Source organism: Bradysia coprophila, unplaced genomic scaffold, assembly GCF_014529535.1.
Source record: "Bradysia coprophila strain Holo2 unplaced genomic scaffold, BU_Bcop_v1 contig_151, whole genome shotgun sequence".
Taxonomy (NCBI): Eukaryota; Metazoa; Arthropoda; class Insecta; order Diptera; family Sciaridae; genus Bradysia; species Bradysia coprophila.
In genome coordinates this window covers 4,079,031-4,094,673 of record NW_023503423.1, presented here as the reverse complement: position 1 = coordinate 4,094,673, position 15,643 = coordinate 4,079,031, and the positions used below count along the sequence as shown (strand labels likewise).

General features: G+C 36.2%; 2 protein-coding genes across 2 annotated transcripts in view; one reads left to right on the top strand and one right to left on the bottom strand.

Annotated features, from left to right (window-relative positions):
• Positions 1 to 15,643, top strand: part of LOC119074516 (adhesion G protein-coupled receptor L4-like) — a 100,305-nt gene that overhangs the window by 47,299 nt on the left and 37,363 nt on the right. The window lies entirely within an intron of this gene.
• On the bottom strand, positions 57 to 3,463 carry LOC119074514 (fatty acyl-CoA reductase wat-like). Its single transcript, XM_037180677.1, has 7 exons — positions 3,267 to 3,463; positions 1,805 to 2,247; positions 1,558 to 1,716; positions 1,190 to 1,498; positions 660 to 840; positions 463 to 570; positions 57 to 395 (listed from the first exon to the last, which is right to left on the bottom strand). The coding sequence occupies exons 1-7, from the start codon at positions 3,428 to 3,430 to the stop codon at positions 119 to 121; spliced, it is 1,641 nt and encodes a 546-aa protein (XP_037036572.1). The 5' UTR covers positions 3,431 to 3,463; the 3' UTR covers positions 57 to 118.

Genomic DNA, 15,643 nt, shown 5'->3' with positions numbered 1-15,643 from the left:
TTCGTTTGCTGTAATACGAGCGAAGCGAGAAGCAGGGCATTAAAATTAGTAAATAAAACTCACTTTTATTATGTTTATAAGTTAGTGTCTTGATTGAAGTTCAATAATAAAGTCGACATCATATAAATGTCCACATACACTCCTTTATGTAGTACGCAACGCCAGTTACATGCATGAACATGTACAACAAACATCCCAAGAAGCTATAGTAAAAGGTCGATGTTACGAATGAAGTTAGCATTATGATTCTGTATCTCCGTTTGGCGTAAGGCAAATTATCTAGTGATTCCTTTGCTAAGTATTGTCTCAATCCCAAGTAATAACTATGTATGTAGTCAATCGTTTTGAACTTGAATATATCGCAAGGGAAAAATCGTTGGTCTTCCTCGGACATACTAAATTAGAAATGATTAACGGATTCATCTGACATAGTTGGTAATGGTGCGTGAAAAATATAATTACTTTTCAATGATCTGTTTCATATTTTGATGACCATAGCGCCAGACGTGCTTCGAAAAATAAGCTGTGCGATTCAAAAAGTCCTGATACTTTCTATACACCGGTAAGAGTCTGTAAAGAGTAAGAATTAAGTTAAACCGACATTGTCAGTCCGACAACGCAACTCGCAAATTTCGCCAGACGGTTTGTGTTCATCATACCGATTTTTGTTGTTTGTGACGCGGAAAAATGTGTCCAACATAATAGCTGGAACGACATGATACATGATAGTCAGCAGGAAGAACATCAGTCCTGTTTCGGCGAACGTTATAGATGGACGGGAAAGACATAGAGCAGACGGGACGTCATGAAAGCCGGCTATCATTTTTGCCTGGAATTGTCCTGCAACAAAATGTGAACTTTAAAAAACAACCAGAGAGTGTCACCAGAAATATCAGGGAAAGACACTGCGACCAATCCAAGACGGTAAAACTGGGGGAGGTCACGCGGATGCAGATAATATGGTGAATTCTCGTACAAAAAATCATCACGGCCTGGGACGACGTACTAGTTTGCTCTGAAAACTACAAAAGGGACATCCCTGTTGTCATAGCTGAATACGGTCGTTTCTTAAACTTTCATCCTAAAACAGCGCCATATTCAGCTACAGAAAATTTGCTGACAAGTGGTGAAATGCTATGTGTGTGAAAAAAGACAGCGCTACCACGACATAATTGTGAACTAAACAAACCACAAGTAATTGCATCCTGCGCTGTCAAGTGAACGATTAAGCTCGATTCGTCAAATTTGTTCACATTTTCCGCTCCCCCAGCTGACACTGTTCCATTATTAGTTGCCGTATTGTTCTGTTCATTCGCTTTGTTCCACATTGCAGCCAAAGTGCCGTTTGTAACGAAGTCGGCGCAGACCACTTCAACATTTTTCGAATCACTACCGGCAGCTACTCTTATGCAACCCAGCCCTATGCCGAAGCAAAATCCATTTAAGCCATAAACGTTGTTGGTCCATGCGGGCAGCGGATCTTCATATGTGGCAATAACTGAGGAAAGGTAGGGGCTGAATTGGCCGTGTGGCTGATAATATAAATCCATCACTCACTAATAGAAGGTCGTACGACGATTGTCGGAAATTTATGTGCCACTCGACGAACCAACTCTTCCGACAAAGCTTTTGTGAACACGTATGTATTCTCCCAGGGTCTTAGAAGTTTGTCGGTCAAAAAATTCAGTTCTTCAGTTTGGTGTTGGTCGAAATGCTCTGAAAAAAAGTCTCTTTAATTTCTAGAACTTAGTCCGTTGGTCCCAATGATCTATGGCTAAACATTCACATTCCATTCGTTTCATACCAACAATACGAATCATTTCATCCGGATCGCATGGAGGAGGATAAAATTTCTCCTCAATTTTATCCCGATAAAACTGAGAAAATGCCGTCGATATGTAGGCAAACACAATCAAGTTCTGCATTTGTTCGGCCAGCAATGTTATGGACTTCGTTCCTCGTACATTGGTTAAACAGAGTTCTTGCAGTGATTTGTCGAATCGCACATCAGCCGCCGCATGTATCACAATTTCCACATTCGCAATAATTTCTTTGCGATCGTCGTCGGAAATACCTAGATCAGCTCGGTATGTGTCACCCTCGATCAGTTTAATTCGCATCATGTAGTCCGGATCTAGTTCCTTCAATTTAACGAATATTTCGCCAGCGAATGTTTCTTGTATCCGTTGGGCCGGTGATTTGTTCTTTTTCGGTCTCACCAACACGTAGATTGATTTCACTCCGCATCTACAGTGTGAAAAACTTGTTAGAATTTGCCGAGATCGCCTAGGACTTCTACGCTTGACATGCACTTTTCCGCGGTGTGCGGTGTGATCAACCTTATTTTCTCTCTTCAATAGGCCATGAGAAAATTGAATTGGGGTAACTCTCAACCTTCCCGCATAATTCACTAAGTTTTACCTAGGCATGTTCGATAATTCATTCGATTGAATTCCTTTAGAATCGATTATCGATATTTTCGAAAAGTCAATATCAATCGAATGTTTTATCGATAATTGATATATATCGACTGATAATCGGTAAATATCGACTGATGATCGGTAAATGTCGACTGATGATCGGTAAATATCGACTGATAATCTGCAAATATCGACTGATAATCAGTAAATGTCGACTGATAATCGGTGAATTTCGACTGATGATCGGTAAATGTCGACTGATGATCGGTAAATATCGACTGATAATCGGTAAATGTCGACTGATAATCGAAAAATTGCGACTGATAATCGGTAAATGTCGACTGAGAGTCGGTACATATCGACTGATAATCGGTAAATATCGACTAATAATCGGAAAATGGCGACTGATAATATGATTATCAGTCGATATTTATCGATTATCGATAAAACATTCGATTGATATCGATTATTTGGAAATTTTGTCATCGAAGAATGATACTTTCCAGTGAACATACCTAGTTTTACCCGCAGAACTCGTATAATTCACTTATCCGTCCCGCACTGCCTATACAGAGAGATCACTTTGTTTATGTTTTCAAGAATGGTATTACGGCATTTATGTTTTTGTTTCGTTTAGAAAAATGGTTAATCACACCATGCACACATGAAGAACACTGTGTTCACCTCTGGGATAGAAGTCCAACTTGAGCGAAGCGACGCTCTTGGAATTTCCTATTTTATCCCTTCGGCTACTACTACACTACACGGTTCCTCTATGCGTCAAATTCATATCCACCGTAGAAGCCTTTGGAGAATTCCGAACTCTTATCTCTCGAATTCTATTACCGTAACAGTTTTTCAATGAACAGCATGCCCAAAAACCCAGTACCACCCGTCACAAAAATCGTTTTATCCCGATAGAATTGAATCATTGGTGAATATTTCGTTACGTTTTCATCAACCACACTCTCAACGGTTAGATCTTGAGCCGATATCACAGGCATCGACATGGCTGACAACCCGTACACTCAGCTGCAAACAAAGTAAACAAATGAAACATTTTGTTCGCATTTTTATAAGCCGAATTACTCAGAACCGGAAGTAAATAAGTGCATGACCATTGAATTTCAAATTCAAAGTTAAATTTAGAATTTAGTCCACATTATATTTGGTCTCTATTAGTATTTTTTTGGATTTAATAGTTTGTTAATAGAAAAAGTAACCTTCGCATTGACACACTAATTTATTTTGAGCAATTCAGTGATATGAGCGAATTCGATACTTACGCGACCTGTGTGCAATGTCGTTTGAAGCATTTTGGTTTCCTCCAAAAAGAAGACACGTGTTTGATGGTTTTCTCCAAGAATCGATCATTTTGGAGCTATGAGCATTTTAAGTGCGAGCTATGTCAGCCATAACTCGGAAAATATGACAGATAGAAAGTTTGTTTAAAAGACAAAGTTAAAGAGTTTTAGATTATAGTCGATGAGCGTTTTAAGTGTGTTAAATTTTCAATTTTCGTCAAATTTTCAATTTTCGTCAAATTTTCAATTTTCGTCAAATTTTTAAATTTCGCCAAATTTTTAAATTTTGTCAAATTTTCGATTTTGATCAAATTTTTGATTTTCGTCAAATTTTCGATTTTCGTCAAATGAAAGCTGGAAGGTTCAGAGAAAGTTATATAGTTTTGTAAGAAGAATATTTTCGTTCAAACTGGACAATATGATTGTCTATTATCTGCGACCAAATTCTAAAAAATCAAAACTTACAAAAGAGCTGAAATCGCCCAAAACCACCTACAGTGGAGGTGTGACGCAAGTCCTGTTATCCACTTACAAAAGAACTGATATCGGTGTAGGTGACGCTTACAGATTCGATATCAAATATTTCGTTTTTCATGTCGGGGACTCAATTTTTACGTAATTTTGTTCGTAATTTCCGGTCTATATATAATTCCTCTAGGCATATAATAGAAACAGTTAATTTCGTATCGCTCTAAGTGTCTATTGTCAACCCAAGGAGCAGTCGATACGATTCTCGTTGCATAGTTATGAATTGATAGTTATGTGTCGCCGCACACACTTTGCATAACATATGGATAGCTGCTTTTAAAAAGTTACGTTGTCGTTTACAGATGTGTAGCCGTTTCTGAGATGGACGAAAAGTCTGACCCACACATAAAACTATCATTTTTGGCGGTTAGCCTAAAAACAATTAATTTAACGCAACTCAACCCATTCATCCAAAAGGCATTTTGACATTATCCAATAAGAGCACAAAGTATTTTTGGTGCAAAATTCTTTCGATCCCCTTCAACATCGACCGGTTTCTCATCTCTATTCATTAGCAGTTTTTGATGGAATTCAAATTTAAATGCCTTGATATCCTCTGGCTTAGCAACTATAAATAAAAAAAAAAAATTTATATTCGCAAAATAAATATATCTAATGAATGTGAGATGCTAAAACAAATCTCCATAATAATAAGCAATAAAATGGATCCAAAAATAAAATGTTATAATAATAATAAGGCAACTCAAATCTAAATTTAGGATTTGCATAATTTTACATCCGATTCCTTATTAAGGCATGTAAATTTTGAACATAGAAAATCCGCAACCATGATGATTCGTCCTAGCCGAAAAAACATCGACTTGAAAATCCCTGGGATGAAAGCGAGATGGAAATGTTCAAATATTTACAAAGAAAATATTTTATTTGGTTAACATGAGATACACCAGTGTTTCTTCGAATATCTGGTACGGAAATTTTTTTTTTTCTAATATTTTATTTCGTCCTCTCGACAGTCTCTTACTTAAATAAAATGGATACGAAAAGCAACAGGAATGATATGCTGGATTATGGAATCCCCAATTATATGAACCAACAAAGTGCTTATTCAAATATTATAAAGTCTACAATTGAAATACTAGAAATTTTGTTGGGTAACATTTTACCCAGATTGTATATTGGGTGATGTATTTTGTCGTTTTGGATTATATGGATTTAAGCTGAACAAATATGTGCAGTATACTCAGAGTGGTATATAAAGATTAGTGAAATTTAGGGGGGAAAAAATAAAATTGGGCGCGACAAGTTTTCAATATTTACATTTCTGTCAAGCTTTCATATTATTGTCTGTTTGTTTTTGTAAGTACTACTATGGAGGATATATTATGTGCGTGTCGTTACTGTTATGTAATTCAAGGAATGTTATTTTCTATAGTGACTAGACTAGATGAAAGAGTTTCGCCAATACCCTCTCTAGCAACCAAACTTCGTTTTGATGCAGTCAAAATACCACCTTATTTTGACAAATTTGACACTGACATTTTTTGTAATGAAGTTGCCGTGCCGCACATTTTTTTAAAGCAATATCAACATTACACGAAAAACACAAATTTTAAGGTGGCTTCAGAGTCATCCGTTTTTATTTCGTGTGGTCTACATCCGTCTGCGTCTACGTGACAGTTGTCATATCATACAATGTTTTCTATTCCAAGGTTCTTGAAGAACAGGCAACCACCCTATTTCAAATTTGTAGCCTATATTAGGCGGAAAAATATTCGTTTTTTGATGGTTTCTTTGAATCAAAATATTTTTTTTTGAAAAAGTAAAAGCATTAAAGCACGCAAAACTATGTTACTTTAAAGGAAAAATTGATTTGTTGGTCACAACTTATCCCACTTGGAGAAACATTTTCCAAACGTGTAATTTACACATTTTGCAAATGTTTCTCCAAGTGGGATAAGTTATGAGAAGTTAATTTTTTCAAAAAAAGATTTTGATTCAGAGAAACCATCAAAAAACGAATATTTTTCCGCCTAAATATAGGCTACAAATTTGCTAAGGGGTGATCGCTCTTAACACACTAACAAAGGCGGGTGAAACACAAATTTTAACAATTTAGACATGTTTTGTTAAACACACTCATTATAGTTTGTATGTAAAGAAAACTTGAAGAAAAAATTTATTTTTATTAAGTTGACATTTCAAACAATCTTTGATGAATGTGTTTAACCACAGCCCTGCTTCTAGCATGAACATAGAAAATATTCGGAGGCTGATGAAATCACAGTAGGCACTGCGTTTCTGTTGTACAGATAGATAACTTGCTTTCGTTGTATGAGTTAAAACATACAATACAAACAATCCTAAGCGGTAGCTCGTATCACTAAAGCCTCCAAATTTGACACTTGTCAATTCAGTGTTCATGCTAGTAGCAGTGCTGTGGTTTAACAAAACCTGTCTAAATTTGTGTTTCACCGCCTTCGTCAGCAACTCAGGAGTGTCTTAACCTTTTCTTCAAGAATCTTGCTCTATTGTATGAAATGTCATGTACACGGAGGCAAAACGGAATGAAAACGGACACAAAACGGAATGACTGTGAATTCAGACTTAAATTTTATTTAGTTTTTTTTTCACTTTTTAACAGTTTTATATTTTTAATAGCAAATAAATATATATATATATAATCATAAATTATAAAACTAGGCCCCACCTCTTGGGTGGGTCAGGTCCCTTGACTGGCTATTTTTTTTCTATAATTCCAGCCTTAGTTTTCTAACCATTTTTAAATGAGGTGGTGTTTTTGAGATCACAAAATTAAAGTCACATGAAAAGGTGATGTCTCTTTTATTCAGAAAACAGCAGTCATCACATGCTTCATTTTACTCATATTTATTTAATTTCCTGAAGAAACAAAAAGAGCTATGAGTTGAAGGTCCAGCGAGCGATGTCTTACTCCTAAGTTGAGTCTCCTATATAGTCTACTAAAAGCGCTGAACAGGTGGCGCATTTCTTGCTTACCTCTTGAAAAAAAAACTCATGTGAATTACGGCTCTGGCAAAATTCACACTCGTGCAAACACTTTAGGAACGAAAAATTTCTTTTAAGAACGCGATTTCACGCAAAAATTGTCGTATATCGCAGATTACCAGTCCAATAAAGTAAAATGTTCGAATTTAACCACATGAATTACGATACTGGTCGAAAACACTTAATATTTTCAAATCTGCGATTTTCGAAGCCTCTGAGAATTACTCGAGTTATCGTGTTATCAAGAAAGCAAGATTGTTCTAGACTTCTAGATTGTTCGACCAGAAATCCAGATTCACTTACTCGTCGAATAATTTTTTTTCTGTAAATCCGTTGCAAAAATGTCGCGGTAATAAGTTGTGTTTACAATTATACTCCAACCTCACTACTCTAATATTATCCATCTACGAACTTAAAATCGGGTAAAAATTACTTAAGTTATCACGATAACAAGGAAAAGCGTCTGAGTATAATTTGGCGTATTTCCTGCCTACCTCTTGAAAAAATATAACTCGTGTGAATTACGGCCCTCGCTTCGCTCTGGCCACAAAGTTCACACTCGTTCAAACATTTTAGGAACGAAAAAAATTCTTTTAAGAATACGGATTTCACGCAAAAATTGTCGGATATCCCAGATTACTAGTCCAATTAAATTCCAATGTTCGAGTTTAACCACATGAATTACGCTACTGGTCGAAATTGATTTTTGAAGCCTCTGAGAATTACTCGAGCTATCGGTTTCTCAAGCAAGCAAGCAAAAACTCTTTTGGGAAGTACTTCTTAATTGTTAGACCAGAAATCCAGAATTTCACTACTCGTCAAATAAGAAATTTTTCTGGAAATCCGTTGCAAAAATGTCGTGGTAAACAAGTTATGTTTACAATTACTCCAAACTCACTACTCCAATATCATTCTCTGTCAATTAAAACAAAAAATTTGAAAATCGGGTAAAAATTACTCAAGTTATCGCGCGGTAACAAGAGAAAGCGTCTGTGTAGAATTTCTCCCATCTCGGTGTTCGAACATTATCCATCAGCAAACTCAGTCTCAAGATTTTCAATCTTCGTCGATTAAGACAAAATCCTTGAAAATCTGATAAGAATTATGGAAGTTATCGCGGTAAAAAGGAATAAAATTCTCTTGAGAATTACTCCCATCTCATTATCCCAATATTGCCCATCTACGAACTTAACCTCATGATTTTCATTCTCCATCGATTAAAACCAAAATTTTGCAAATCGGTAAAGAATTACTCGAGCTATCGAGTCCACAAGTGTACGGACGTTTTCTGTATTTAACGTTTTTCGCCAATGTAGAACATTATTTTCAAAATATCAAAGTGAACTTAGCGTTACGGACATTTAAGGGTATTTTCTTTCATAAGACCCTGACTTTCAGTCAAGGGAATAAAATAAATCTCCTCCAAGTTGCGACCTGACTCGAAAGTACCCATGATACTAGCCGCATTCCCCCTCTGAATAGCAATGCTAACATTTTGTTTAAAAAACTTCGTGGCACGTTTTTCACCAGTTGCAGTAGTTTTTGAACACCAAAATGACAGATCAACACACAAAACACATCACAGATTATCTATCCACTTTCGAACACCGAAATGGTGACAGGGGACATAATATATTCAACACAAAAGAGGACATCGCTCTAAATGAGTATTGTTAAAAGTGTAAAATTTTCTATGAAAGCATACACTGTACAGTTTTAACACTCTAATTTTCCTAGTTTTCCTACCGCTTATTGCGGTAAATTATCATTGACAATATCGTCCAGAAAACGATAATATCGTTTTTGGGACGATAATAACGTCCTTCATGAAAATATCTGCTGGACAATATTATCGATATTATGTTCCCTACGATTTTATCGTTCTTTTGGACGATAATTTTTAAGACGATAATTTAAAACGATATTATCATCCCAATTAAATGTTATCGTCCAGTACAGTTATTCTGCCGATATTTAGAGAAGACAATATTAGCGCCAGGACGATATTATCGATTTGTTCGACTATAATAACGCACGCGACGGCATCACCGTTCAAAAAACGATATTATCGCTCTTAAAAATAGACTGGCAACTTTCACATACTAATACTATATACTCACCACAGGCAAATTCTACGTTCACCAGAAATATATTTTATATTCACCTCATGGATGGTGGTTCACGAAATCGTTGTCGCACAACTTTCATTTTCTTGTGTTGTGCCAACTTTACAAAGTGGCATGTAAAGCCCATCTATACAATTGTTCCAACCACTACTGGAAATTAGAGATTTGCCCAAAAATTTACTATCAAAATATCTATATCTGAGTGTTACATAACACCATTGTCGAGTCCCACTTAACACCTTCATCGTGAACCGATTATGGACCTTCTACACCCGCTAACCTTTTTCAAAAAAAAAAAACTAGAGCGGAAACAATGGTTAAGAAATTTAGTCGACGAAACACTTTCCATAAATAATCAATACATTTCCTCCCCATTCTATTCTACAAACACACACCCCATCATTCTCCTCTTTGTAATATAATTTCAAATCCATCAAATGAAAAGGATCTAAATTTAATTCATCTCAATCTAACCACTTTAATTTCCGAAAACCATTTTAGACATGAGAAAACTTAAGTGCACAATTTTCGTGTCAACTTTTCCGAATGAATATTGTCTTTGAAATGGTAAACCAAGCACGAAACGATTTGTACATTACATCATCCCATAGAGAGGAACGTCCCAATACACTTTTAAATATACATGACGCTTTCATAGAATCACGTGTCGTGTTGGTTGGAGAGAAAAAAAAATGACAATAGACAAGAACGTATGGCATTTCTGGATGTGTGTTTTAATGGAAAGACAAAGAATGAGAAAAAGTGAAATAAATTGTGTCCGATTTCGCAAACGTGGTCGCACATTGGGGATAGGAAATATAATAATTTTTTTTGCCCCGCATCAAAAGAATATATGAAATATTACATCCGATTAAATTGGGTCACAATGTGGAGCAAGGCAGAGATATCGGCAAAATATAAATAAGAAAGTTGGCTCATGGGAAAAAGATGACTCGGCTGTTGTTAGGTGTCTCACTTTCCACAATATAAAACTGTAGCTAACCATATTGGAAATCGAAATTTATGACACATCAATGTGGTGTGCGCTTTATTTGAAAAAAAAGAGGAAAGATGTTCTTCCCTTCCTTATATTAAAAGACCCGGACGAAATAAATTTTTTAGTCGGATACTACCTAAACGGGACTGTAAAAAGTGCACCATCAATTATTATTATTTACACACGCAGGTAGAGGTCTGAAAATTGAAATTTTTGACATTCCTAATTTGTGAATGGCTCCTAAGCCGTATTAGAAACAAAAGAAGTAGTAGATTTAACAATTATATAATGACGATTGAATCAGCTTCGATTGCGAAAGGATGTTCTAGGAACAGGACAGGTAGACCAGTAACCTGAAATCTAATTTCACCTGTCAACTGATTCAACCTGTTCCTTTAAGTCATACAATTTTACGAGTGATTAGTACCAAGCCATTACATATTATCATACAGTACGTCCTCTCCCAATGAAAACCATTGTTTAATCAAACTTATTCGACTATCGACGCCGTTGAATCGGCCGCAATAAGATTCATCCGCTAATCTCGCGAAACCTTTTGAAAAATATTCGTGCTTCACATAGAAGATTGATAAAGAAATCGAGATAAAGTTGTGTAAGGGTTGAAGTTGAAAGACTGAATATTTATACGGAAATGTATGGGATATTAGGGGAAAAAAGGGAAAATCGTATTAATGCCATGGAGGGTATGTACGCATAAATTCTGTTGAACATAGGATCACCAGCCTGGTCTATAACTGTTTTCCATAATAAATGCCAATTTATTAATGACTTGGGTCGGATAAGGCGAGCTGAAAATTTCGTTCCGTTGCCATTTATATCTCGACAACTGTGTGTACTCCGCAGCAATTTATCTGAAATTTCTTAGAAATAACATTTTAAAGGTGAAAGGAGGGAGCCGCAACTTATAGCCTTAATTTTTCTAGACGTGTGCACACACAAACCTTGATCCAATATGGGTTAATAGTATGGCGTGAGATCTGGTAATGTTATCTTAATTGTTTTAAAACCATAATTTCCTCTTTATCGGCGAATGTAATCTCTCAAACAAAAGTGTTAAACTTGAACAGTGTTACAACAAAGTTTCAACTGAAACCAATCATTAACTGAACTGTGGTTTTTACACACTGACCAAAATCATAAATTTGCGTCATTCATTTTAATATACTTTAACCCCATGCCAAGCCTTCAACCTGCTAGTCAATTGGGAATATATTTTCTGTATAATTTTCTCAGTAGAAAATACTCATACTTTTGACCTTTCGTGCAACTCACGACAATACAAATATAGCGCTGAGTCTTATTTAACGACCATTTATCACGGAAAGCTTTCCCTATATCCAACAACTGAAGCAGAACACAAAATATATGAAAAAAGTGGGGAAAAAAATTCTTTTCAGCTCAAAAAAGAATCCTTTCAATGGATAAATATAAAAATAAAACCGTCGGACCGACCAACCACTTTAAAATATAATATTTTGTTGTATGTGTCAGGAAAATGAAATCGTTATATCCGTTCCATTTCAGCGGGATGGTCGATGTTTGGTCATGATTTGACGGTACCGTCTGCAGCACTTTAAGCACGTTGAGTGCATTATAATACAAATTTATGCCAAGCAAATAAAAGTTAATTGAAAAGTTCATCTGCTTCCTCTGCGTCTTTCCTTCCCACGTTTCACTTTTAAATAAAATTACTATAAACTCTTTATTAAGTTGTACTCAGGCAAAGCAAACAGGGATGAGCTTATCGCTCGGATCTATTTTTAAGTGAAAGCAACCTCGCTGTTAGCACAGAGAAAATATTTAAAAATTTCTATTTAAAGAATGTGGAGTTGCTGTCACGTCTACATCCTACAGCAATTTTCCACAAAACCTTCATCCATCCATTTTTCATCGTGACCTTAATTCTTCCCTGCGCCAAAATATTTCCCACACGAAAATCTCTTCAGAGAATATCTTCCATTATTACCGAACATTTTTTCTCAGCGCCCCGACCACCGACCCAACGTGCCTATTGGACCAGTGAGCACTGGTCTTTGCGCTTGGTGTAACAAAAATGACTCAAAATATGAAATATACTCGGGGGAATATGGTGACACCACTTTTTGTCACGTTTTAAATTTAAACTGCAAACTGTGTAATGTAACGGAGACTGACTTCAATATATACATTTCATTGCTTAGCGCGAAACGATTTAATAACGCCGGTCTGATTATTAATATAGTACAAGAACTGCAGATGGATCCAATAAAAGTGCTTTGCATAGGGTGGTTCGATGTGGAAATGTTTCAGATATTGATTTGGTATACGAAGTTTTTTGGCTCTGTTTGGTTAGGTAGTCGATAGTTTCTTCTGTCATATCGTGGTAAACAGATCGCTAGCTTATTGCGGTGTGGTACATAAAACGTACCACTAGATTCGTAAGTTTAATTTTGTAAAAGGGAACATCGGCTACTTGAGTCACATTTTGTGAAAAGGAAGGATCAGCTGCTTGTGTAAAAGGAGCATCGTCTCACTGTGTCACCTTTTGTAAAAGGGAACATCGGCTTCTTGGGTTACTTTTTCTATAAAAAAGCACAACCTTTTTGTGTTAAATTCTGTAACAAGGAAGCATCGGCTGCTTGTGTTTCATTTTGTAAAAGGAGCAACGGCTCCTTGAGTCACAGTTTGTGTAAAAGAAGCATCATGGTTTGTTAAAAGGAGCATTAACGCCTTGTGTTACATTTTGCAAAAGGAAGCATCGGCTCCGTGTGTCACGTTCTGTGAAAGATGCATGGTCTGCTGTTAGATAAGCTGAGGAAAAAATTCTTTTTTTCGGCAAGTGCCGTTGAACTGATTAAATCCTATCTGTCTGGTAGATGTCAGGCGGTGATGATTGATAACTATTTGTCGGAGTTCCTGTACACTAATAAAGGTGTTCCACAAGGATCGGTCCTAGGTCCCCTACTGTTCTCGCTATTCATTAATGACCTTCCCAACGTCCTTATTCATTGTCAGTGTCATTTGTTTGTTGATGACGTTCAACTATACAAGAACCAGGACCGGTTTAAATTCAAGGAAGGTGTGGACCAGATTAACGAAGACTTAAACAGAATTCGACAGTGGGCTGAAGAAAATAAACTGATTTTGAATGCGAGAAAGTCAATGGCGATTGTCATATCCAATACCCTCCCTAGCAACCAAACTCCTATTATTAAGGTGGTAAATACGTTTATGAATCACTGCTACTTTGTTTGCTCGTGTTGTTGTTGTTGTTTTGAAGCCATATTAAAAATCAGCGTTTCTCAAACTTATTTTCCCCCCTAAAGCGATTTTTTGAGAGAGTTTGGGTGCTAGAGAGAGTATTGTCATATCTGAATCTGAAATTGAAATTGATGATCCTGTTCTTGCTCATAATCCAATTCTGCTAAATGGTGATCGAATTCATTACTTCCGGAAGGCAAGAGTACTGGGACTATGGATAAACAACATGATGACATGGACAGATCAAGTGAGACAGATATTGCAAAGGGTGTATGGTGGATTGCGAAGCCTCTGGAGTTGCGGCTAGTGAAAACGTTGTTTCTTCCGCATTTTACTTATTGTGATTCTGTCATGTGCGACATGGATGCCAGTTCGAGACATTCACTGCAAGTAGCGATGAATGCTTGTGTGCGATTTGCGTTCAAGCTAAAGCGGAGAGATCACATTTCGACGCAAGAAGTAGCTGTGTTGGGATGCTCATATCCGAACTTTAGAAAGTATAAAATGTGTTTGGTGCTACGGAGTGTTCTGATAAGTAAGCAACCTGGCTATTTAGCTGAACTTTTGAAATTTACGCGTAGTGCTCGGAACCCGTCGTTGATTGTGCCATGCGCTGTGACATCCATACTGAAGGATTCTTTCTTTGTTCAAGCTATCACTTTGTGGAATTCGCTTTTGCTAGATTTGAAGAGGAATATGTCATCTGAATCTTTTCCTGATGAGTGTTTGCGTTTTTTTGTCATTAATGATTAGACTCTCTTATGCTCTCTTTTGCTGTTTTTGATGTTTTTATTCTCCCTCTCTCTCTCTCTCTCTCTCTCTCTCTCTCTCTCTCTCTCTCTCTCTATGTTTGTATAAACACAAGATAAGAATCGAATGAAAAGGTTTAGAGTTAAGTTCATGTTATGAAATTGTGATTTATGTGCGACATCACAGGTAGTGTTAAGGCGATAGCCTTCTGTGAACATACATACATATATAGATGGCATCAACTTCTTGTGTTGCATTTTCTAAAAAAAAGGATCAGCTGCTTGTGTTGTGTTCTGTCAAAAGAAGGAAGCATCGGCTACTTGAGGTACATTTTGTAAAAAGTAAGCATTGCCACCTTGTGTTACATTTTGTAAAAGAGAAGCATCGGGTCCATGTGACACACTTTGTCAAAAGGAAGCTTAAGTCCCTTATGTTACGTTTCTTTTATTCTTGTCACAGTTCAAAGCACTGTGCACAGTTCCATTTCCCACATTTAATTAAATTTTTCCAATTTTTTTCTTTTATTAAATTAAGTGTCATCCTGTGTCATACTGCAGGAATCGGATCCTTTCTCCATTTTCGCTCTACATGTTTTACAATATCAAAGTATTTGAAAATCGATTTGCCGTTTTATGAACTTACTTTCGTTATTTATTATGCCATTGCTGTGCATTTTATATGAATATTTTTCAGTGGAATCGCATTACAGCGATAACAAAATTACAGTAACATACATTTTCAACGTCACTAGCATGTCCACATTGTGTTTAGTATGTATAATATTTGCGCTATGTGGTAAACACAATGAAAATATTAAACCGTAAATTTCTCGACATAGTTTTTCTTCTGTATCGAAGGAATTCAATAAACCACACACAATGAGAACGAACATTGTGGTAGAGTAAATTGTGCTATATAAACGTGATTCTAACTTAATGATAACGCTATGCGGGTACTGCTGAAAGGGATTGCTGAATAGAAAATGGAATATACATTTTATGGATTGAATTTGATTGGAATGGAATAAGAGTTAAGTAATTGAATTGAATCGATTGGGACCCTACAAAAAAAAAAAAAAGAAATTGTTTCCGCTAATGAAATCATTTGGAAATTGATTGTAACTTGATAAAGGTCATTGCTTCGATTGAAAATTAAATTGCGATTGCAATTTCACACGAAAGGCGATGGTTTTTGATGTAGAGAAGAATATGAGAATCACTTGGCTCAGTTGGTAGAGAAAAAATGCGAGGAGGTGTGTTTGACACATTTTGG